Source organism: Schistocerca gregaria, chromosome X (assembly GCF_023897955.1).
Source record: "Schistocerca gregaria isolate iqSchGreg1 chromosome X, iqSchGreg1.2, whole genome shotgun sequence".
Lineage (NCBI taxonomy): Eukaryota > Metazoa > Arthropoda > Insecta > Orthoptera > Acrididae > Schistocerca > Schistocerca gregaria.
The window spans coordinates 622329485-622353691 of NC_064931.1; the positions used below are offsets into that span (position 1 = coordinate 622329485).

At 42.8% G+C, this 24207-nt stretch overlaps 1 protein-coding gene across 1 annotated transcript in view; it reads right to left on the reverse strand.

Annotated features, from left to right (window-relative positions):
* LOC126298243 (uncharacterized) overlaps positions 1-20353 on the reverse strand; it is a 38681-nt gene extending 18328 nt beyond the window's left edge. Inside the window, exon 1 of the mRNA XM_049989548.1 lies at positions 20209-20353. Within this exon, the coding sequence (XP_049845505.1) occupies positions 20209-20330 (122 nt within the window). The 5' untranslated portion in view covers positions 20331-20353. The remainder of the gene's footprint in view (positions 1-20208) is intronic.
* Between the last annotated feature and the right edge of the window lie 3854 nt (positions 20354-24207).

Here is a 24207-nt window from a genome sequence, read left to right on the forward strand (position 1 = left end):
CGAGTGCAGGAACAGGAGACGGTAGTTGGGATGCCCTGGAAAGCTACAAACGTGGGCAGCATAAGCGGCCAGAAGTCGGTCGCGCCGGATCCGCAATGGAGGAACACCAGCCTCCACAAGTAAGCTGTCAACAGGGCTTGTCCCAAATGCTCCTGTGGCGAGTCGGATCCCGCAGTGATGGATGGGATCCAGCAATTGCAATGCTGATGGCGATGCCGAACCATAAGCCACACACCCATAATCAAGGCGGGACTGGATCAGCGCTTGATACAGCCGGAGAAGGATGGACCGATCGGCACCCCATCCGGTGTGGCTAAGGCAACGGAGAGCGTTTAAATGCCGCCAGCATGTTTGTTTAAGCTGCCTAATATGAGGCAGCCAAGTCAACCGGGCATCAAATACCAGTCCCAAGAACCGATGCGTCTCTACCACAGCAAGAGGTTCACCGTCAAGGTAAAGGCGTGGCTCAGGGTGAACCGTGCGACGCCGGCAGAAATGCATAACGCAGGTCTTAGCGGCCGAAAACTGGAAGCCGTGCGCTACAGCCCACGACTGCGCCTTGCGGATAGCGCCCTGCAGCTGGCGCTCAGCAACTGCAATGCCAGCGGAGCTGTAGTAGAGGCAGAAGTCGTCTGCATACAACGAAGCTGCGACGGACGATCCCACCGCCTCAGCGAGCCCATTGATCGCAATTAAAAACAAGGAGACACTGAGGACAGACCCCTGCGGGACCCCGTTCTCCTGGACCCGGGAGGAACTATGGGACGCAGCAACTTGCACGCGGACGGAACGAGACGACAGAAAATTCTGAATAAAAATCGGGAGCGGGCCCCTAAGACCCCACCCATGAAGTGTGGCCAGGATGTGATATCGCCAAGTCGTATCGTACGCCTTCCGCATGTCGAAGAAGACGGCAACCAGATGTTGGCGGCGTGCAAAGGCTGTATGGACGGCAGACTCTAGGGAGACCAGATTATCGACGGCAGAGCGGCCTTTACGGAACCCACCCTGAGACGGAGCCAGAAGGCCTCGAGACTCGAGGAGCCAACTCAACCTCAGGCTCACCATACGTTCTAGCAACTTGCAAAGAACGTTGGTGAGGCTTATGGGGCGGTAGCTGTCCACCTCCAGCGGGTTCTTGCCAGGTTTCAACACGGGGAGGACGATGCTTTCTCGCCATTGAGACGGGAACACACCCTCAACCCAGATGCGGTTGAAAACATCTAGGAGGCGTCGCTGGCAATTCACAGAGAGGTGTTTCAGCATCTGGCTGTGGATGCGGTTTGGCCCAGGAGCCGTATCAGGGCAAGCAGATAGTGCACTCTGGAATTCCCAGTCGCTGAAAGGAGCATTGTACGACTCCGCGTGGCGCGTGTGAAAGGAAAGCCTCCAACTTTCCAACCGCTCTTTCCGGGAATGGAAGGCCAGTGGGTAATTCGTAGATGCGGAACACTGAGCAAAATGCGCTGCTAACAGGTCCGCAATCGTGTCGGAGTCAGGACACACCACTCCATTCAGCGAAAGCCCAGGGACAGAGACAGGCGGCCGATAGCCATGGAGTCGCCGAATCTTAGCCCAAACCTGCGATGCAGAGGTACGGACGCCAATGGTGGAAACATACCGTTCCCAGCACTCCTGCTTCCGTTGGCGAATAAGGCGTCGGGCACGGGCACGGAGCTGTTTAAAAACGATGAGGTTCTCCAAGGACGGGTGCCGCTTATGGCGTTGAAGAGCCCGCCGGCGATCTCTAATCGCCTCTGCGATCTCGGGCGCCCACCAAGACACAGTCCTCCGCCGAGGGGACCCGGATGAACAGGGAATCGCAGATGCCGCCGCAGAAACGATGCCGGTGGTGACCGACTGAACCACCGCATCAATGGTGTCATGGGAAGGAGGTGCGATAGTGGCGAGAGAGGAGAACAAGCCCCAATCAGCCTTATTCAGAGCCCATCTGGAGGGGCGTTCAGAAGAGTGACGCTGTGGTAGCGACAGAAAGATGGGGAAATGGTCACTACCACATAAGTCGTCATGGACACTCCAGTGGATGGATGGTGAAAGTCCGGGGCTGCAGATAGAAAGGTCGATGGCCGAAAATGTGCCATGGACTACGCTGAAATGTGTCGGCTCTCCCGTGTTTAAGAGGCAGAGGTCAAGCTGCGAGAGAAGAGTCTCGACATCTCTACCCCGGCCAGTAATCGCGGCACTACCCCACAGGGGGTTATGGGCGTTAAGGTCGCCCAGTAACACAAAAGGAGGAGGCAGTTGTGCTATCAATGCAGCCAACACATGACGCGAGACATCACCATCTGGCGGAAGATACAAACTATAGACAGTAATAGGCTGAGGCGTCCACATCCTTACAGCGACAGCCTCTAAAGGTGTGTGAAGAGGTACACATTCGCTGTAGACAGAGTTAAGGATGTAGACGCAGACTCCACCAGATACCCTCTCATAAGCTGCCCGGTTCTTGTAATAACTCCGATACCCACGTAGGGCAAGGGTCCGCATTGCCGGAAACCAAGTTTCCTGTAGGGCAATGCAGTGGAAAGGGTGACTGGTGATGAGTTGGCGAAGCTCAGCAAGGTGGTGGAAAAAAGCGCTGCAGTTCCACTGGAGTATCGCTTTGTCCATTTCCGAAAAAGGCGTGAAGGGGGCGAGGAGGCAGATCACGCCACTGGGTCACCTGCTGTCACCGATGGAGGACCAGTACAATCTGCTTCCATGGTGTCTGAGGGTCCGGCGAGATCCAGGTCCTCAGCGGACGCCCGGATCTCCACCTTATCCTCGGACGCAGAGCCTGTAGGGAGCAGTGGGGTGGATGCCACCACGTGTTCCTTGGCCTTAGAGGTCTTCTTCTTCGTGTTGTCTCTCTGGTCCTTGGGTTTCATTGGCTGGGAGGGCTCCAGCGTGTCAGTCTCTGGGACGGAGGAGGAGCGGGAAGCCCTGCGACCAGCCACTGGTCTGCTTTTCTTCCATTGGCTGACGTCACCCTTCCCAGAGGCGGAAACCTGGGAAGGAAGGGACCCAAGGGACCCTTTCCGTGCTATTCGAGCCGGGGAAGTTTGAGGCTTCCCCAGCTTAGAAGTGGGGACTGATGTCCCCGATGGTTGGGGGGTTGCTGCTCCTGAGGCAGGTAGTGCAGGAGCAGCAGGGAGTGAAGTGCCCCCCACCATCAAGGGGACAGGTGTAGCATTCCGGCTCTGAGAGGTGGCAGTCTGAGGGAGAGGTAATGGGGCCATAACAGTAGTAGCCGCGGCGTAAGAGGCAGGCATTCGAACAGGATGGAGGCGTTCGAACTTCTGCCTGGCCTCAGTGTATGTCAGGCGGTCCAGGGACTTATACTCCATGATTTTGCGCTGTTTCTGGAAGATCCTGCAGTCCGGCGAGCAAGGCGAGTGGTGCTCTCCGCAGTTTACACAGATGGGAGGCGGAGCACATGGAGTATTGGGATGTGATGGGCGTCCACAATCTCGACATGTGAGGCTGGAAGTACAGCGGGAAGACATATGCCCGAACTTCCAGCACTTAAAGCACCTCATCGTGGGGAGGGATATATGGCTTGACGTCACAACGATAGACCATCACCTTGACCTTCGCAGGTAAAGTATCACCCTCGAAGGCCAAGATGAAGGCACCGGTGGCAACCTGCTTATCCCTTGGACCACGATGTACGCGCCGGACGAAGTGAACACCTCGCCGCTCTAAATTGGCGCGAAGCTCGTCATCGGACTGCAATAGAAGGTCCCGATGGAACATTATGCCCTGGACCATATTAAGACTCTTATGGGGCGTGATTGTAACCGGAACATCCCCCAGCTTGTTACAATCGAGTAACCGGCGGGACTGGGCGGAGGACGCCGATTTGATCAAAACCGAGCCCGAGCGCATTTTGGACAAGCCCTCCACCTCCCCGAACTTGTCCTCTAAGTGCTCGACGAAGAACTGAGGCTTCATGGATGTAAAGGATTCACCATCAGCTCTCGTACACACCAGGTAGCGGGGCGAGTATGGTTCGCTGGCATCCTTAGTCTTTCGTTCCTCCCATGGTGTAGCCAGGGAGGGGAATGATTTGGGGTCATATGTAGTTGCGTTGTATTGAGCCCTGGAACGCTTAGAGACTGCTGGCGGCTGGCCGCCAGCAAGAGATGATGTACCACGCTTCACTGCGGGTCATCCGCCCTGATGCCACCTACTCCGACCAAGGACCCTCCCCACGGGCGCCACTCAGCCTCAGCAACGACCACCTGGCAGGATGGCCATTGCCGGGAGTCCCAATGCCCCAAGGAGATAGGCATCTACTCCTTGGCATACGTGGGGAGTTAACGGCGCTGGCATCAGCAGAGCGATCCCTGTGTTGTCAGGGGTCTACAACCAACAGGATACATGGCGGCCCCACCACAACGGACTGGCTACCGTGTTGGATTTCAGGTGATGTAGTCCAATATCGTCATTGGCGCATAAAGCGACACAGCATAGCAGACTGCAATAAACTGCACCCAAGAACAAATCCACGCCCAAGAGATGGTAGGTGAGCGGGACTGCTAAGCGATGACGACAAACCTGGCTAGAGATGGTAATGTATGATGGACACATCGCTCCTTGTAAGGCGCCCTTCCCCAATCGGCTCGCTCTTCGGAAAATTTAGAAGGATGGAGGTCAAACCCGTTAGGGGACCATCTCACAAGGCCAAAACGTTTGAGACTCCTTTTAGTCGCCTCTTACGACAGGCAGGAATACCGTGGGCCTATTCTTACCCCCGAACCCACAGGGGGGTCACGGCGGTCTTTCTCAGACCCTGCCTGGACAAGACGTGTTAAAGAAGACAGTAGTGAACCTGGCAAAAGACAAGATTAGAATGAATAAGGTATAACCAGGCAAAAGTGTTGTAATAGTAGACATGGCGACGGAGGAGGACAAGGAAAAGTTGTTAAATAACCAAAAAGTAGTGTAAGGCGGTAAAATGTGAACCACCTGAAAACCGAAATCCTCTTGTCATAGTATATGATGTATGAACTATAATGGAGGGGGAACTGTGTGAAATGACAAAATGACAAAACGTTGAGGGCAGGGAGGATGAGGAACTGAAAATGATTATTAAGTTGAGATTCATACAGGAACTCGAGTGTGTGCTGTCGTCCATCACTTTGCTGAGGTCAATGGAGCAAGGAGAAGAAAAATTACAAAAGACAAGTAGTAAAACTATACCAAAAAGTTCAAATAAATATAGGTCAGCAAATGTATAGTTACGGAGTTACGGCTAATAAAAGATTTTGCCTCAAATTTAGCAACTTCGCTAACATGAAGCTATCGCAAAACTGTACTTTGCCGTTATTGGTCCGGTGGATGTAATAAAACATGATCCAGACATGTATCTCAAGCAGTTTTCGAGAACCGTCTCTCTGAACGACCTTACCCGTTATAAGCTAATTGTAGTTGCTCCTGTCTGAAAGGCGACATGTGATAATTCCATCTTGATCTTTTGTGGTGCTGTCTTTCTTAGTTGTGTGTATATTACGTTTTAATGGCAATTATTACTTTGAGACCGTCTTAAATGTAAGATAAGCACTATAAACAAAGATGTGTACGTATTCAGGACCACTGAAGATGCTTTGCAAAAAAGTGAGGCGAAAAGCGTGAGACACACAAAATTGTGTTTTGTTTAGTTTTGACTAGACGGTCCCTAAGTACTATTTATTAACATACCATGATAACTGTTTTGATCCTTTAATTTCTGTTTCTGTGACTTCTGTCAGCATTTGACATTGTGTAACGCTATACTATTTGCGACGTGACCGTGTCACTCACTCATTAAGAGGCGAAAAACACTTTTCTCTTATAGTACACCGACGGTAATAATAATAATAATAATAATAATAATAATAATAATAATAATAATAATAATAATAATAATAATAACCCCCCCATGAACCATGGACCTTGCCGTTGGTGGGGAGGCTTGCGTGCCTCAGCGATACAGATGGCCGTACCGTAGGTGCAACCACAACGGAGGGGTATCTGTTGAGAGGCCAGACAAACGTGTGGTTCCTGAAGAGGGGCAGCAGCCTTTTCAGTAGTTGCAGGGGCAACAGTCTGGATGATTGACTGATCTGGCCTTGCAACATTAACCAAAACGGCCTTGCTGTGCTGGTACTGCGAACGGCTGAAAGCAAGGGGAAACTACAGCCGTAATTTTTCCCGAGGACATGCAGCTTTACTGTATGATTAAATGATGATGGCATCCTCTTGGGTAAAATATTCCGGAGGTAAAATAGTCCCCCTTTCGGATCTCCGGGCGGGGACTACTCAGGAGGATGTCGTTATCAGGAGAAAGAAAACTGGCGTTCTACGGATCGGAGCGTGGAATGTCAGATCCCTTAATCGGGCAGGTAGGTTAGAAAATTTAAAAAGGGAAATGGATAGGTTAAAGTTAGATATAGTGGGAATTAGTGAAGTTCGGTGGCAGGAGGAACAAGACTTCTGGTCAGGTGACTACAGGGTTATAAACACAAAATCAAATAGGGGTAATGCAGGAGTAGGTTTAATAATGAATAGGAAAATAGCAATGCGGTTAAGCTACTACAAACAGCATAGTGAACGCATTATTGTGGCCAAGATAGATACAAAGCCCACACCTACTACAGTAGTACAAGTTTATATGCCAACTAGCTCTGCAGATGATGAAGAAATTGAAGAAATGTACGATGAAATAAAAGAAATTATTCAGATAGTGAAGGGAGACGAAAATGTAATAGTAATGGGTGACTGGAATTCGAGTGTAGGAAAAGGGAGAGAAGGAAACATAGTAGGTGAATATGGATTGGGACTAAGAAATGAAAGAGGAAGCCGCCTAGTAGAATTTTGCACAGAGCACAACTTAATCATAGCTAACACTTGGTTTAAGAATCATGAAAGAAGGTTGTATACGTGGAAGAACCCTGGAGATACTAAAAGGTATCAGATAGATTATATAATGGTAAGACAGAGATTTAGGAACCAGGTTTTAAGTTGTAAGACATTTCCAGGGGCAGATGTGGACTCTGACCACAATCTATTGGTTATGACCTGTAGAGTAAAACTGAAGAAACTGCAAAAATGTGGGAAATTAAGGAGATGGGACCTGGATAAACTGAAAGAACCAGAGGTTGTACAGAGTTTCAGAGAGAGCATAAGGGAACAATTGACAGGAATAGGGGAAAGAAATACAGTAGAAGAAGAATGGGTAGCTCTGAGGGATGTAGTAGTGAAGGCAGCAGAGGATAAAGTAGGTACAAAGACGAGGGCTGCTAGAAATCCTTGGGTAACAGAAGAAATATTGAATTTAATTGATGAAAGGAGAAAATATAAAAATGCAGTAAATGAAGCAGGCAAAAAGGAATACAAACGTCTCAAAAATGAGATCGACAGGAAGTGCAAAATGGCTAAACAGGGATGGCTAGAGGACAAATGTAAGGACGTAGAGGCTTATCTCACTAGGGGTAAGATAGATACTGCCTACAGGAAAATTAAAGAGACCTTTGGAGAGAAGAGAACCACGTGTATGAATATCAAGAGCTCAGATGGCAGCCCAGTTCTAAGCAAAGAAGGGAAGGCAGAAAGGTGGAAGGAGTATATAGAAGGTTTATACAAGGGCGATGTACTTGAGGACAATATTATGGAAATAGAAGAGGATGTAGATGAAGACGAAATAGGAGATACGATACTGCGTGAAGAGTTTGACAGAGCACTGAAAGACCTGAGTCGAAACAAGGCCCCCGGAGTAGACAACATTCCATTAGAACTACTGACGGCCTTGGGAGAGCCAGTCATGACAAAACTCTACCAGCTGGTGAGCAAGATGTATGAGACAGGCGAAATACCCTCAGACTTCAAGAAGAATATAATAATTCCAATCCCAAAGAAAGCAGGTGCTGACAGATGTGAAAATTACCGAACTATCAGTTTAATAAGCCACGGCTGCAAAATACTAACGCGAATTCTTTACAGACGAATGGAAAAACTGGTAGATACAGACCTCGGGGAGGATCAGTTTGGATTCCGTCGAAATGTTGGAACACGTGAGGCAATACTGACCTTACGACTTATCTTAGAAGAAAGATTAAGAAAAGGCAAACCTACGTTTCTAGCATTTGTAGACTTACAGAAAGCTTTTGACAATGTTGACTGGAATACTCTTTTTCAAATTCTAAAGGTGGCAGGGGTAAAATACAGGGAGCGAAAGGCAATTTATAATTTGTACAGAAACCAGATGGCAGTAATAAGAGTCGAGGGGCATGAAAGGGAAGCAGTGGTTGGGAAAGGAGTGAGACAGGGTTGTAGCCTCTCCCCAATGTTATTCAATCTGTATATTGAGCAAGCAGTAAAGGAAACAAAAGAAAAATTTGGAGTAGGTATTAAAATTCATGGAGACGAAGTAAAAACTTTGAGGTTCGCCGATGACATTGTAATTCTGTCAGAGACGGCAAAGGACTTGGAAGAGCAGTTGAACGGAATGGACAGTGTCTTGAAAGGAGGATATAAGATGAACATTAACAAAAGCAAAACGAGGATAATGGAATGTAGTCAAATTAAATCGGGTGATGCTGAGGGAATTAGATTAGGAAATGAGACACTTAAAGTAGTAAAGGAGTTTTGCTATTTAGGAAGTAAAATAACTGATGATGGTCGAAGTAGAGAGGATATAAAATGTAGACTGGCAATGGCAAGGAAAGCGTTTCTGAAGAAGAGAAATTTGTTAACATCGAATATAGATTTATGTATCAGGAAGTCGTTTCTGAAAGTATTTGTTTGGAGTGTAGCCATGTATGGAAGTGAAACATGGACGATAACTAGTTTGGACAAGAAGAGAATAGAAGCTTTCGAAATGTGGTGCTACAGAAGAATGCTGAAGATAAGGTGGATAGATCACGTAACTAATGAGGAGGTATTGAATAGGATTATGGAGAAGAGGAGTTTGTGGCACAACTTGACTAGAAGAAGGGATCGGTTGGTAGGACATGTTTTGAGGCAGCAAGGGATCACAAATTTAGCATTGGAGGGCAGCGTGGAGGGTAAAAATCGTAGAGGGAGACCGAGAGATGAGTACACTAAGCAGATTCAGAAGGATGTAGGTTGCAGTAGGTACTGGGAGATGAAGCAGCTTGCACAGGATAGAGTAGCATGGAGAGCTGCATCAAACCAGTCTCAGGACTGAAGACAACAACAACAACAACAATAATAATAATAATAATAATAATAGTCCACAGTCAAAATTTCAACTTTACTACTTAAATGAATTCTGAGATATAAAAAATTATTTAACACATGAAATCTTCCGTCTTCAATAAAGAACAGAGAACAGTGATCTAGCTAAACGCATTGTCAGATAGTCAAATCATAGTTTTAATGAGAAACATAAGGGTTATGCTATTTCAAATATTTCAGAACTGATTATTTTCGTTTGAAGTTGCTTTTCGTTACTAACATAATTTTCATTCGACGAAAATGTGCGAGATGTGGAGTCCGTATGTATACAATCAAACACAAACCTTAAATGTGCACAGGTGAGTAAACAATGTTGTGCAGTCTTGTAGCGCATGACGTACGCTATATGTGAAAAATGGTATAAAAGGTGGCTTTCATGTGAAGAAATGTGTATCATTACCAGAGTTCTTCAGACACACAAAGATTTTTCAAGTTTGTCTGGCATTCTTAGAAGTCATACTTTGAGAGTACCGAAAATTATTAAGTCTTTTATCTCTGCTCGAATGGTGAAAGTATCTGATTACACAGTAACAAACACTCATCGGCCGTAGTTTGTCTCAGAAAAGAGTAATGGGTGAGACGGAGAGTGACTGATTTTAGTCCGGCTGACTGCGTCTCGTTTAAGTGGAGGAGTGGTGTGTGGCCCATTCTTCTGACAATTTTCAAAAGCTCTATCATATGAAGGGCTTATTTCAATAGTGGTACAAGTCCATTACCTTCACTTTTCTGATTATAGTGCTTCTGACAAAGATCCAAACCAACAGAAAGAATGGTTCATCTCTAGCAAGAAGCCTAATGCTTGAATATTTCTGGTATCTCAACTGCAGATTTTTCAGCGCTCATTTAACTTTAGGACTATGTATCTTAAGATGAACAAAAATGGACTTTTTACCACTATCTAAATACGCCCTTCTTGTAAGTTGGTGAGAATCAATGTAACGGGGAAATAACCATCGGCTTTGATGATTTTCGGAGAGTTTTTGTTAAATAAACCGAACATGACTGTTCTTCCAGGGTGGTATATACGTTTTGCGTGTACGTACACACACGCCTGGAGGGAACTATTCTCTTTCCACATAGTAGTACTGCATAGTGTATAGTTCAGAGAATTTCTTTGAAAATTAAACGCACACGATACTTTAAACTGCTTACGTAATTAATCAGAAGTACGAACTTCATAAAAACATATCGTACCTGCATATCTATGCAATGAATGTTACTTTTCTATTCGTGATTTTCAAATTACAAACCAAAAGCAGTCATGGACTGTGTGGCTGGTCCCGGCGGAGGTTCGATGTGTATGTTTGTCTTAAGGATAATTTAGGTTGTGTAAGCTTAGGGACTGATGACCTTAGCAGTTAAGTCCCATAAGGTTTCACACGCATTTGAATTGTCTTTTTGAACAAACCAAAAATAAGAGAAAAACAAAAATTACTTTTATCTTCAAATCGAACCCACATCACAAGTTTTTTTTAAATAAATATATACTGCATCAGACTGAACTATTGATATTCGAAATTATTGGTTCAAATGGCTCAGAGCACTATGGAACTTAACTACTAAGGTCATCAGTCCCCTAGAACTTCGTACTACTTAAACCTTATTAACTTAAGGACATCATAGACATCCATGCCCGAGGCAGGATTCGAAACTGCGACCATAGCAGTCGCGCGGTTCCGGACTGAAGCGCCTAGAACCGCTCGGCCACCACGTCCGGCATGGAAATGATTAATTATGCAATATGTTAAGTAATAATGTCAGGTACTTACCACCAAGCAGCTAAATGAATACACGAATGTCTTCTCTTCATGATGGTGACCAAGTTAAAGAGGATAGAGAAAAATTATTGTTGCTCGTCACTGAAATGAACAGAATTACCTGGAGCAGCTTTAAATGTCTAGGTTAATCTCAGCTAATTAATCCATTAAAACGAAAGACAATTTTAATTAAGTAGCCGTATTTCTTAATACCGGCGCAAAATTTGTTTTACTTTCCGTTTAACTTGTTGACAGCATGAAGGCCGTTGCCGGTCACAGCAGACACGAACGCCGTTATGCTTCCTGGGGTTGAAACATTCGCAACTAAGCCTGAAGCAGTCAACGTGTTTTACTTGAGTTCCGTTTTGCTTTGAGTATAGTTTAGTGAATAGGTTAAAAAATACTTTTTCTGTTGGTGTAAGCTCAGTCCCATCATTTATAGTCCTCGTGTAGCAAGGGCAGTACAAGAGATTATCTCTTAATTGTGTATCCTTGTATATACCTTTTATAGCGAAGTTACTTATTACTGAACGATATTCGTAAATCGATTAGCTTTATAAAAATCATATTCGTAATTTAAAATGCAATTCACTAAGATTGTGTCTTGGGTGGCAAGGAAAACACATTGTGTGGATTTTAAGTAGTTTATTGGCGTAAAATACAGTTTTCATATTCGCAACGGTCTGTTGGCAGAAGTAGTGGAGCACCCTCGAGACACCAGGGACGCACCCTTAGCACCAGGTGCTAGCAACCGCCTCGATTTCTTCTGCGTCTTCGTATTCGTATTCGTATTCTGCGCGCTCGCAGGAGCTGCATACGGCTGCGGTCGACCTGAAACATGGGAATTATGTTACTATTACAATCTTTCTGGAAAACTGATGCAGGCAACTTTAAAAGCTCGATGAACATGCTACAACACGTTACACAATTGATTTATTAACATTTGCAGGAAACAGCGCAGTACACCTGAAGGAAATTATCCTTGCCTTACAGGACAAATATAGAGCATGCACTGACTTAGGGTTCACCACGAACAGGGCGTACGTTTTTGTTGGCTCTCAAGCAAAATTTAATTGTAACAATTACTAAATGGGAAAGGGGTGTTAACATTCACATATATGTAATGTATGTACGATAGACACCACCTCGTCCCCGTAGTTGCACCCATTGTGATAAATTAGTTAATGTGTAACCTTCATGACTTCTTTTAACCAAATCACAGTGTCCTTTATGCGTCTAAATTATAGGTGAGGACGAGTGTTTGCCGCCAATGCATACCCTTACTGTGGTCTACAGTGAGAATTCTGCGTATATTTACGATTCAATTGTAGAAATTTTTAATAAACAGAACACTAACTCAGTAGCCCGTTGCTGGCCATATTACAGCTCCATTGTCATTCATTAGATGGACTGGCGGTTTTTCCAAAATTTGGGTCCGACTGCAGATTAAAACCAAGAATCTAGTGAAATTTGATTATGTCGAGTCTAACAGAACTATTAACGGCGTTATTCTTTGAACGTTGAGTTTCTTATGACTGATTCAGACTAATTTCTTCCTCGGAGTTAATGTTCGTTACCCTTCATACCCGTCTGAAAGTCCTTACTCCAGTCAAGTACGCAAATAACAAAAGCGCAAAGGATAACTAGGACGTATCTTATATAATCTGAAACACGTATGAGGTAAAGAGAATGTGATATCATGATACTACGTTAATCTTTCGTTTATTAAATCTGCATTCATATAGGAGTGAATAGAAAATGAAATTGTGCAAGATGATAACTAAAAAGAAAATGTTCATGCGTCACAAATACTTTATTTTGTAAGACCATATCCTTTCACTACACGGCCTCCTCTATGCATCACCTCTATGCCTCACCTCTATGCCTTTTCCACAGGTTATTTTTCAAGATTCAATTCTATGTAAAGTGTTGTTAATATAGTAAATCCGCGAAGACCGAAGTACGTCTAGCATTCATGAAACGGGTCCAGTTGAGCCACTTCACAGCAACAGTCCAACGCAATTCGTCCACTGGAAATGCTTACAGTTAAGCTGTAAACCCTACCAAAGTAATAGTTATAAAATGTGTTGCCGAGTAGCATATCGAGCGACTCACCTGCCGGGACGAGATGGAGCGGACGCCTGACGTTTCGCGCCTTCAGCGCGGTCTGCAGATCCCTGCTTGCAGGCGCGGCAGCGACTTGGACGGCCCAGACGCACGCCTCTGCCCGCCGCCGGCGTAGCGCCTCTTGCTGGCGCAGCCTACGCTGCAGCACCGCGTCCGCCCTGCACAGCCGGCTCCAGCGACGACTCACGCGGCTCGCCGCCCACAGCGCCTCTCCGTCCAGCTGCCTGCAACACAAAATGCGCGCCTTTAGCATACCATCGCTTTTCAAGAGTGACAACATCGATGCATACAGAGAAAAATCAAAGCAGCAGATACAGTGCAATGAAACCTTCGTTACTGTAGTGACACTAACGGCCTTACACACGGACCAACAAACCGACATATTAGACGTGAATAGGCGTTTTGACTGACCGCCGAACATGTCTCGTCGGGATGTTGGGCAGGTAGGACCAGACGACAGCAGGCATCAACACCATTCCACCCAACAAACTGCGCAATCTCCAGACAGAAGTTGGTCTTTCGTGACTGCTCGTGGGATCAAATGCAGTCTAATATACACGACACAGTGCGAGATGGGAGAAATCTTGAAGACAGTGTTTCTGTAGAAATTTAAGGTCTGCAAATATATGTGGGACACATGTGAGGGGTATAGAAATACTAAAGTTACAAATGAAGCACATTGTTTCAATTTTTAACGAATCCAGAATGGTTGTTATGGCACGTAAATTAAAAGTTGTTCTGTTTTTATCTCCGATACTTGTAGGAAATAAAGTACAAAAATTGACGTATCGATATTAAATGGACTTGAAGTCGTAAAATGTAATTGCTTCATCGTTTTAAGTGTTAATCAGTCCAGCCAACATCTAAGCTCTATACTATGAAGAGCGAAGTATGGCCTTTTGAAGGTGCTTCATTTCTTACGTATCTTTTGTATGCCACCATGTGTAGCCACTGTTGTCGAATTTACAATGAGTTTCCTGATCTTTTATGCTACATACACACATAAATGATGTTTATATTAACATCTTTTATTTTCCTTCAGCTTGATGTATTTTCTCAGTCATCTTTAGGTTACATTGCAGGTTTCAGGAATCATTTTAGTTAATAACTGCGGAGATACGAAAGCACTGAATTTGATGATTTCCATTCACTCAGAAACGCACGATTCATTCATTTTTAGATAATTATGAAAAATCATGTAACAACAACTGCATAAGTAACAGAACTTAGGTGAATTTCTTTCGCATCTTTGCCCACAGCTTTCTCTTGACTTTTTTAGCCTTTGGACCTCTAAAACAGCCAAGGCAAATCCTCTTGTATTTTGGTGTAAATCCAAGCTGGATCTCGTAGAGCAAATACAATGAATTTATGATAAACAAGCAACGACAACTGGGCGGAGCTATAATCTCTGAGTGCAGTCGGTCGGCACGTGTGTAGGCTGTCACGAAATTGGTCTGTCAGTCGGAGCTTTGTAGGTGCCTTTAAACTTTAATATAATTATGAAAATAATTACACATCGTATATAAAGTACAAATCTGCTTAATTCTATCACCCCTGAGTGTGACCACATTGCGCAATCAAATTCATTACTTTTCGTGCTTATCACTTTTTCCAACACATACGATCAGTTTGCTGTCAGAATGCTACTCCACTATTGCGTCACATAACGCTTCATTGCATTTTAATATGTATATGGTTTTCTTCGATTCAGCTCATACTATAAAATACTCATCACTGCGAAAAGTTTAACGCAATCTGGTCAAACGAGTGGGAAACGGTGTACTCTGATCTAGTTGCTAAACAGTTTGGAAAAGTAAAAGCTCCGATAACAGGCAAGGCCCTTTGAGAGATTTCGGACTGCTCACAATATACGGAGTGACAATGTGCGGAATCAGCAGTACGTTATAAATCGATTAACAATGTTCTACAAACTTCTGAGATCTCTCCAACTACACTAAATGTCAAATTCCAACTCAGGTCTTACACTAAATGGTTTCAATGTCTCTGTCCAGCGCCGTCTTTCGTACAAAACAACGAAGCGATGAGCACAATTATTTTGTTTTACAGGTAACAATTGCTGCTGCAACTCTGCAAACTTAGTCCAGCAACATCACACAATTTTCATTACATTCAGCTTCACAGACCACACATGACTGAAGGACTCAAAACGTTTTGTTGTTGCGTACGTAACAACCGTCACCCGCCTAAATATCTGCGTTGCAGCTGACTGTACAATACAGTTTCAATACCTCTGCTACATCATCTGCTTTCGGAATAGCTTTAAAATACATGTACAACTTACTGCAGTCTAGAAAAGAGATAACATTAAAAAAATCGAATTGAACCCGACTGATAGCGCATGAAAAGTACCTTATACTGTATGAAGATGAATATCTGAAAGAAATACGCGAAATATTTATCTGCCCAAAACATTTCCAACAAAATACAATTCCGTTAACACAAAATTGTAGGATGAACTTCCCTCCGCAATCACTTGACGCTCACCGCAGTGCAACCACTGTCGTCGTACTCAAGGCAAATCACAGAAAAATTAGCGGATGGCCACTTTCAGTTGGTGTGCCACAAATTGCCGACAGTTAAATGTTAACTCAGTAAACCACAAATTAGCCATGAAATGAACAGTAAAATATGGATTTCATTTGTTTTGCAATGGTTCAGCAACAAATAACAAGTATAACTACTATTCTGATGTACGTTCGAGTTTTGTAAAGGAAACCATTCTATATAACGACTACTGTAAAACCATTTCTCAAAAACACGGGAAACGTTCTTGAGCTGCAATTGCTCTTCGAGCAAGATCACTGAAAATTACGAAAATTCCTGTTCAATGCATTTTTTACGCCGTGGATTGCAGTTGACGTAGCATAGAAAGCTTGGTAGGGGTAAGTCCACACTTACCATGGAATATCAAGGCTACCATTACAGAGCTCCAGCTACGCCAAAATTACACAAAATACTGGAAAAAATCTGACAGGAGGAGTGACTTTTCTAATCATAGGCACATAACTGACGTTCAGTATTTCAAAAGACTCAATTTTTTGAGCATATTTCCTTAGACTAAATCTTTTCTTGCAGTACTTCATCATTTAAATGCAGTGTGATTGACAAGTGGAAATAAGTTTCTGATACTAACTGATGCAGCCACGTCACTGAGGAATGGTATTCAGATTAATGAAATAAAGACGATACGTATACAAACTTTTACTATGAACGGTATGCCACGAGATAGTAAACTATCACTTCTTTGCAGTGACTACCGAACCAAAGCTAAAAGCTGCACAAGTTTAAATAGTACTAAACCAAAACGATATAAAATGTGTATATTAAGTAATATTAATCAAAAGAATTAAAAATTGACTTCGGTTTCTACCTACATAAAATCGCGCAACAATTGCTTTGTGCATGTTGCAATGTTGAGACAACCTTACTTTCACGAAGCACAGGACTAAATCAATATGATTAGTCCTAAGCGTAGTCAGTTTCGGTGGAGCGTGATAGCACATGCAACCGCTTATCTTGAGAAATGGTGGTATCACAATATCAGGTAAACACAGCTGCTATTAGAATTGCAAAACCAAACGATGGTAGCATAAAAGTTATATTTCTTTGGTAGAGGACATTACTAGTACTGCTACACCACCCCCTCAAATATCACAATGCACCTTTTTCTATAAAGTTGCTATTACACTCTGATAAGCGCCCCACGCAGCAGAATGTAATACATATTTGGCATGTACTTACTCCCATATTGACCAGTCATTGGGGCCACAACCAATTTCTCATCATTTTAGTAAAAGTCCCACAGAATCTTTACATCAACATTATCACTATAAAACCCAAAAACCAACTGCAGGCTTCGGAGTATGAGATTTAACCTTTCCACAGCACGACTCACGAACTTGTCATCAATTCCCTCAAGTGAGGTACCCTACTAGGCTGTGGAAGGATAAAGGAAACTGCTCGATGACAAAACACTTACACCCAGCCTATAATATGCAAACCATATCCTTTGCCTTAAAAACTGTAGAACATTATCAAAAGTGGATTACTAACATCAAACGATGTTTGCAGTACCAAGAAACTCTTGTCAGTTACTACGGAAAGCATACGCGACCGAAACGCATGAAACTGCACTGCACGATATCCCCGAATCACAATCATTACCTTCGGCTAGTATTACAACTCAAAAATGCATATGAAAGCGCAATGACAGTTTAGTTACCAAGTATCATAATTAAGCATAAAATACGAAAGCCATATACTATTACATATAAAAAAAACAAAACTAACTTATCAGCCTAAGTGAAACGATTAAAAATCTGCGCCACCTGCACCCCTCAACCTTCCCCACCCTTCACGAACACCTACGGAACACCCACAACGCCCAAATTCAACCCTGGCCAAATCACCAACCAAGTTAAATATTCCCCCACTCACTCCGACCAACAAATGGATTTTGGCCTGCAAGTCTCCCAATCTGTAACAAACCCCAACTATCTAAAAGATGACAATGAGAAAATAGTAGAGCCATCCTCAATATGTTCAACTAACCCAACAAGTAACGGTTTTGTCCGCGAATCCACCATCCTAAAAGCTACGTCAAAACACCCAACCCCCCAAACAACATACCTTATAACCAAGTTACCAAAACACATCTAACCATCCCAGGTTTCACCTTCCCAAAGGCAAATTCAGTTGGGACAATAACCTTTCAGCCTCACACCCTTTCCTTTACTGTCACCTGCACAAAATAATTAATGGACTTTGAGCAGACCACTCTGGCAAAAGCAGCACTTCCACAGGAATAATCTCTCCACATCTCCATAGAGTGACGTAGCCATATCTATAAACGACAAATAAAGAATTACACGATCATTCTTCAACATCACACCGAAATAACTATTAGAAAGCCAATAACCAATCTGCAGCTATAAAATACCAACAGTACAATAACCCAAAACTAGTATACACACAAGTAAGACGGAAACCCTCACGTCAATGACACACTGACATTGCTTAAAACCACTTTCGAAACATTTCTAACTACTTATGTATGAAGAAGAATAAACACGCAGAACTACTTTTAACAGAATAATCACGTAGAAAGACACATCAAGTCCTCTAACGTGGAACGTGAAACCACCCAACTACATCTAGAGCTCCTACGTAATAGGCTGAATCGTCCGCCAGATCTTCCCCAACGCACATTATTCGATAATTTTCACATTGTGTGCCGTCCACCTATTCCAGCAACTTTTGACAATTTGCCTTACAGAATATTTGATATTCTATCTGTGAATTCTATTTAACAGTGGTTACTGTGCAGATGGAAATTTAGAAATATGATATTACACGACTATAGAAATGTGAGCCCGGGGCTTGTGTGGTAGTTCGTAAATATCGAACAAATGAAGATCCTATACCTTCAGATATGGGTGCTATGGAGTAACAACCGGTGCCTATTTAATAGTTATTGCCGATATACAGGCACTTGTGAAAGTGCTGTTTACTTTTAATCATAAATACATACTTTATGAAAAGGCATTTTTCTTATACTGAGGGTGAAAGTAGTGTTTCATGTTACAGGGAAACCAATTCCATCGATAATTGAATGTCACTTAACCAGTACTCATTTTGTGTACTTCATGATAGTTCTTGTACGCTATGTTACTTCTGCAAGTGCTCCCCCAATGACCTAACCGCTATAAAATTATTTGAACTATCACTCGTCTATATAAGAATTGAGATTAAGTGTTATTCGCTTAGACTGTTTGTTTACGAGAACGACGTATCAATATATCACAAATATTACTCTTCACTTTGTCACTTGCAAAATTATCTCAGGAATCTAACAATTTTGAGACGAACTGATCCACGAAAGTTTTCGACCGGGGGAAGAAACGCAATTTACGGTTGGTTTCATATTTATAGCTACTTTCATTAACATACATTTACAACACACAATTGAACGCGATGTCCTGGTAACCAGTTGTCTGTCTGACAATTTATGGCCTATACATTTCTTCATTCTGTGTCACCTGAAAAAGTGAACGCGCAGAAATGATTTATGCAAAAGTTAGTGCAGTACACAGCTTGGTGGTCGCCGATACATAAGACGAATTCTTGAAATACATGCAATTAGCAACCTCCACTCGCTTCGTGACTCACATGTAAACAAATATGGATATCCTATACTTTGGGGTTCAGCTTAGGCTATGGTAGTATTATGCTCCCAATAAGGCAGAAAAACAAAAACATAGCAGAAGGAATGGCACGCACATAGAACAACGATAATTGAAATATGAACAGTTTAAAACCACACGAAAGCAGTTTTCACCCATAAACAGATGGCCTGATTACAATTACACACACACTTCACTTGGCAGTTTCACATACAAACTACACCTTAAATCCCGTGGATATCAGTTTTATATTAATGAGGGACTTCTACTCTCTAGCGCATTTCGTAAACAATCTCCCACCTTCATGACACCACTAGGTGCAAGGGTCTTCATAACAAAATAACAATTTAGCTCTTTACTTTGTCAGGAGATTTATACACTTACATCCGAGATATACGTAACACCACGTGAAAACTCAAAGGCGGCCTGCTATATCATTACCATTTTCTCCTTTTTACTGTTTTGCCAAGTACTTTGTAGGGTACAGCACGCGGTTATATGTTTAAGCATCTAGCGAATAAGTCGTTAGAACAAACTTCCATAATGAAAATACCACCACTCGTTCTTATTCAGTACTAAGTGAACCTTGACGAGTTGAGCTATTTTAACTGTAATTTGTCAGCTACAATTTCTCCAGACGTAATTAGATCTTCAAGTGGGATTCATTAAGCAGCAACGGTTAACTGCAAACCCCAGCACTACAGAACTTTTTCATGACAGTTTCGAAACAAATGCTACTGAGGAAAACACATTTCAGAAAAGTAATTAGGAATCCCACTGAATACCTGAAGACATTACAAGAACGAGAATATTACTAGCAACTGTCTCGATAAATTGTACACTGACAGTCACCTACATTCACGAATTATAAAGAGACTTACCTTAAGATGGTTATCGCGATTTCTGGTGGTAGGCTGCCGATGATATCAAAGTTGAAACAAAAGATGGACGGACACACGACCGACAGCCCCATCACAGACAACAGCGAGTAGAAAGGCTCCATTTCTGCACCGACCTTACCACACACTATGGCGGACAACGATCAAGTAGCGCACAGCGCCCTCTTCCTCTCCTTATATGCGCTCTGTCTGTGACGTCACCGTGCGATCGCGCTGCAGTGCCCCCTACTACGAATTAAGCGAACGAACTGCTGTGACGTCAGGTATCATGCAAAGCCACGCAACCGGTATCAGCTGTGTCGTGTTAGTAACAAAACGTTTTCATAAGAAATTTCGCTTTGCTGATTTTGTGAAAACGCCGACACCCAAAACTCTGCTCCGGATGCTTTTGTTGTTTGTGGAATTTCTGGGTGTGAAGCTTAGGACTGTCTTTATAGGTATGTCACTGCTTATATACATCCAATTGGTGAAAGTATCTCTAAAGATATCATTAAGCTATTACTATTTCCGTTTGTTCATGTATGAAGTGCGCATCAACATATATCCTCACAGTAGCTCAATTTCTGCAGTTGGAGATTGTCTATTGGTAGTAGTGGTCGTTATGCTTGGCATCCAATTTTCTATTCATGAACCAATATGGAAGTCTTTAGAAGTCTTGCACAAGTTCGTTGTACTTAATTAGCACTCGTGCTCTCCTCACAACCATACACAGAAATAGAATGCTGTGAAGGCATTTTGAATAAAGCCGTTTCCGTCATTCTTGCTTACCATCAGTAGTTGAACAGACCCTGATAGTCTTACGGGGTATAGAATCTTCACACAATAACTGAATAATCAGCCTGAGTACGAGTAGTGAAATTTTTATATGGTGGTTATTGATTAAAGAGGCCTACGAAGACGGATAAGAAAGAGGACCATCATCGGTAACGAACCTGCTGTTTTGCAAATATCGTAATACCGCGAACAATAATTCTCAAATAACTTTTGTCTGTGAGACTATGCCATAACGATATCATTACATTACCCTCAGAGCAAGAACATGCCACTAAAATATTTTTAATCATGTGTGTTTTATTCTATACAGGAAGGGCCATTCATACATTCCAAAATGTGGACAAAGAGTTTTTATTTTCTTCTACAGTTTATCTTTTATTCCTTGGCTACTCCTCTGTTGATTCCGATAGTGTCTTTTCCTGTTCATTATTTATTTAACTAGACAATTCAGCTAAAAAGAAAAAAAGGCATCTGAAATTAATGTAATTTCATTCAGCGCTCAGACTAGGCGATACCAACTGTAGTTGACCTGTGATCAATAGGCGAAACTGAAATCTGATATTCGTGGATTTCTGTATCCATCGGCAGTCTTATTTCCTAGCTTATGAACAAAACAAATACTATATACTTTACTTTCCTGAGTTACTTCCGTAATTAGTTATTGTATTCATTCAAATACGGGTCAAACACTCACGGAGAGGGCGTATGGAAACTCAACTGCCAGAAACCATATGACTTAACATTCATGTAGGATGACGTTTTCAAAAACTAGCGTCACGTTACGCTTATAGTATGATTACATTTTAATTTTGCCGACGTGAAGTGTAGAGGGATTCAAGCCATTCTGTATGAACTGAATATTCGAAGCCTTAAATGTTGGTATGTAAAATGAAATATTACAGACCAGATATTTAACGCCCTTAATTGAAAAATAACGAAATTACGATATGTGGGGAAACTACTACACAGATATATTAGGCTAAACGTAGGTTATACTTACTGCTCGCAAATGCACATAGCTCAGTGCAAATTTAACAAAATTATTTGGTCTCTTCTGTCTTTACTGTACTAATTAAGAACGGTTTTTGTCAGACGAGGTTAGAACTAAAATCTGGAACCGCGAGACCGCTGCGGTCACAGGTTCGAATCCTGTCTCGGGCATGGGTGTGTGTGATGTCCTTAGGTTAGTTAGGTTTAAGTAGTTTTAAGTTCTAGGGGACTGATGACCTCAGATGTTAAGTCCCATAGTGCTCAGAACCATTTGAACCATCTGAGTATAGAATTGTTAATACAGATGTAGATATGGTGATGGTGACTTTCACATATTTTGTACGAAACATTTACAGTTAAAGATTAAGACACCCAGCATTGAAACTGGGAACGAAGCGCTCTAAGTTGCGAATACCTTAAATGTATAGTTAAATGGTGTTTTAGCGCTAGATACTCCATAAACTAAATGTCCGAGGATGAAACAACACACCCAGTTCATTAAAAAGAAGATGAAGCGTGTGGAATAGAAATTCAGATGTAAAGGAAGCATAGCAAAAATACTATAAGGACTACAAAGTCTCTTCTGTTAAGTTGAGAGTGTAGTAGATTGTCTTCTGAAAACCTTTATTACGAATTATTACAGTCTCACCAACAGCTACAAAAAAAGACGAAAGTCTTCCGTATTTGTAGCAGCAAATTAATAGTGACTAAGACAAAAGTGTAAAACAGTGTGCTAATTGTGTAAGACGCTCTGGGGGGGCATCATTGCAGTTCCCTTTTTATCGGTTAAGAAGGCTACATTCTGGTCGTACAAAATGAAATGTGTTATGCAGATAACGGTTTTTGATAGAAAGAAAGAAAGAACACTTTGTTAAACACGGTTTTCTCAAATATCTAATAAACTTTCTATGAACCTTGCAAGCAAATGGCTTAATTACATTTTTTGACGTGTAATATCTTCTAAGTTTGTAACTGCTGCATGCAGTAAAAACGGATGAAACAGGTCGTATTATCTGAAGTGTATTGCTAACTTCCACTCACAAGATATCATGTAGCGTGGAATCTTAGGGAAGCTCACTGCGCCAATGAAGTCTGAAAAATGTTCTGAAGTCCATTGAGTCTTGATGATTTCGGATGAGTGATTTGATTATGATACACACTTTGAGGCACTGGACCCTCGTTACTAACGAAATAACATACAGGTTGCTGCTGATTCTGAAAGTTATTTTGGGCTTTCTCTGAATAATGAATCAATAGTAATTGATGTACAACGGTATGTTTGTCCTAGTGACAAATCTCAATGTCAAGTAGACAATTTGCATTTCAATTTACAGACACTGCCGCCGTTATTACTCTCGACGAGAGACTGGAAGAACAATCTGCTTCCAACAGGCTCGGCACCCCGCAAAAGAAGTTCTGAATCTTCCTGTGGTTGATGTGTATGCTGGCAATGACAATGGTGTGTAGAATTGCCCTTTCCCGCTTGCCTATGATCGAGGGTGGTGTTACAGAGTACTGCATGCAGAGATTCGGATGAAGGCGTCCCGTAGACTTCGGGATTATTAAAGAGGCATTTCTGTATGCGAGCTCACCAGAACTGTGTGGAATCTATCCGTCCGTCAGCGAAGAGACTGTTGGTAAGCTGTACGTAACAATGTACTGTTTCAGCGTTCCTCTCGAATGATTCCGGATACAGGTTAGGTGTGATACGTGTGTATTGCTTCGGCAAAAACCGAGAAACTAACAGTTTCATCCTAAATAACATACAGAAAAAGTTATCAACGGCATAAAACATTGAGTTTCTAAGGCAATTGTCGTCGGTGTATATCTACCAGCCATTATCCAACAGTGTTAGATATTGACCATTGACAACTGCACAGCTAAATTATCGCAGTAAACAATACATCGTAAGCTGCTAGATGTCATCACAGCTCAGGATCACTACCGTGAAGGTAGGGATAACGTTTTTGCCTAATTTCAAGCAAATTCAACTCCGTTACCCAAATAGCAGTTGATTTTGCGCCGCCACAGCGGGGCCCACGATAAATCCGGGCCCTTGCTATGAAGTTGTGACATCGCACTAGTGGCCTGTTCGTCACACTTCGCGAACCATCGGTTCCGTGCTGATCCCTTGGGAAATCAATATGTAATTGAAAATGTACCCACTATAGGTCGTAACTTTGTAGTGTGCTATCGAAACCGTGAATATATTTTAAC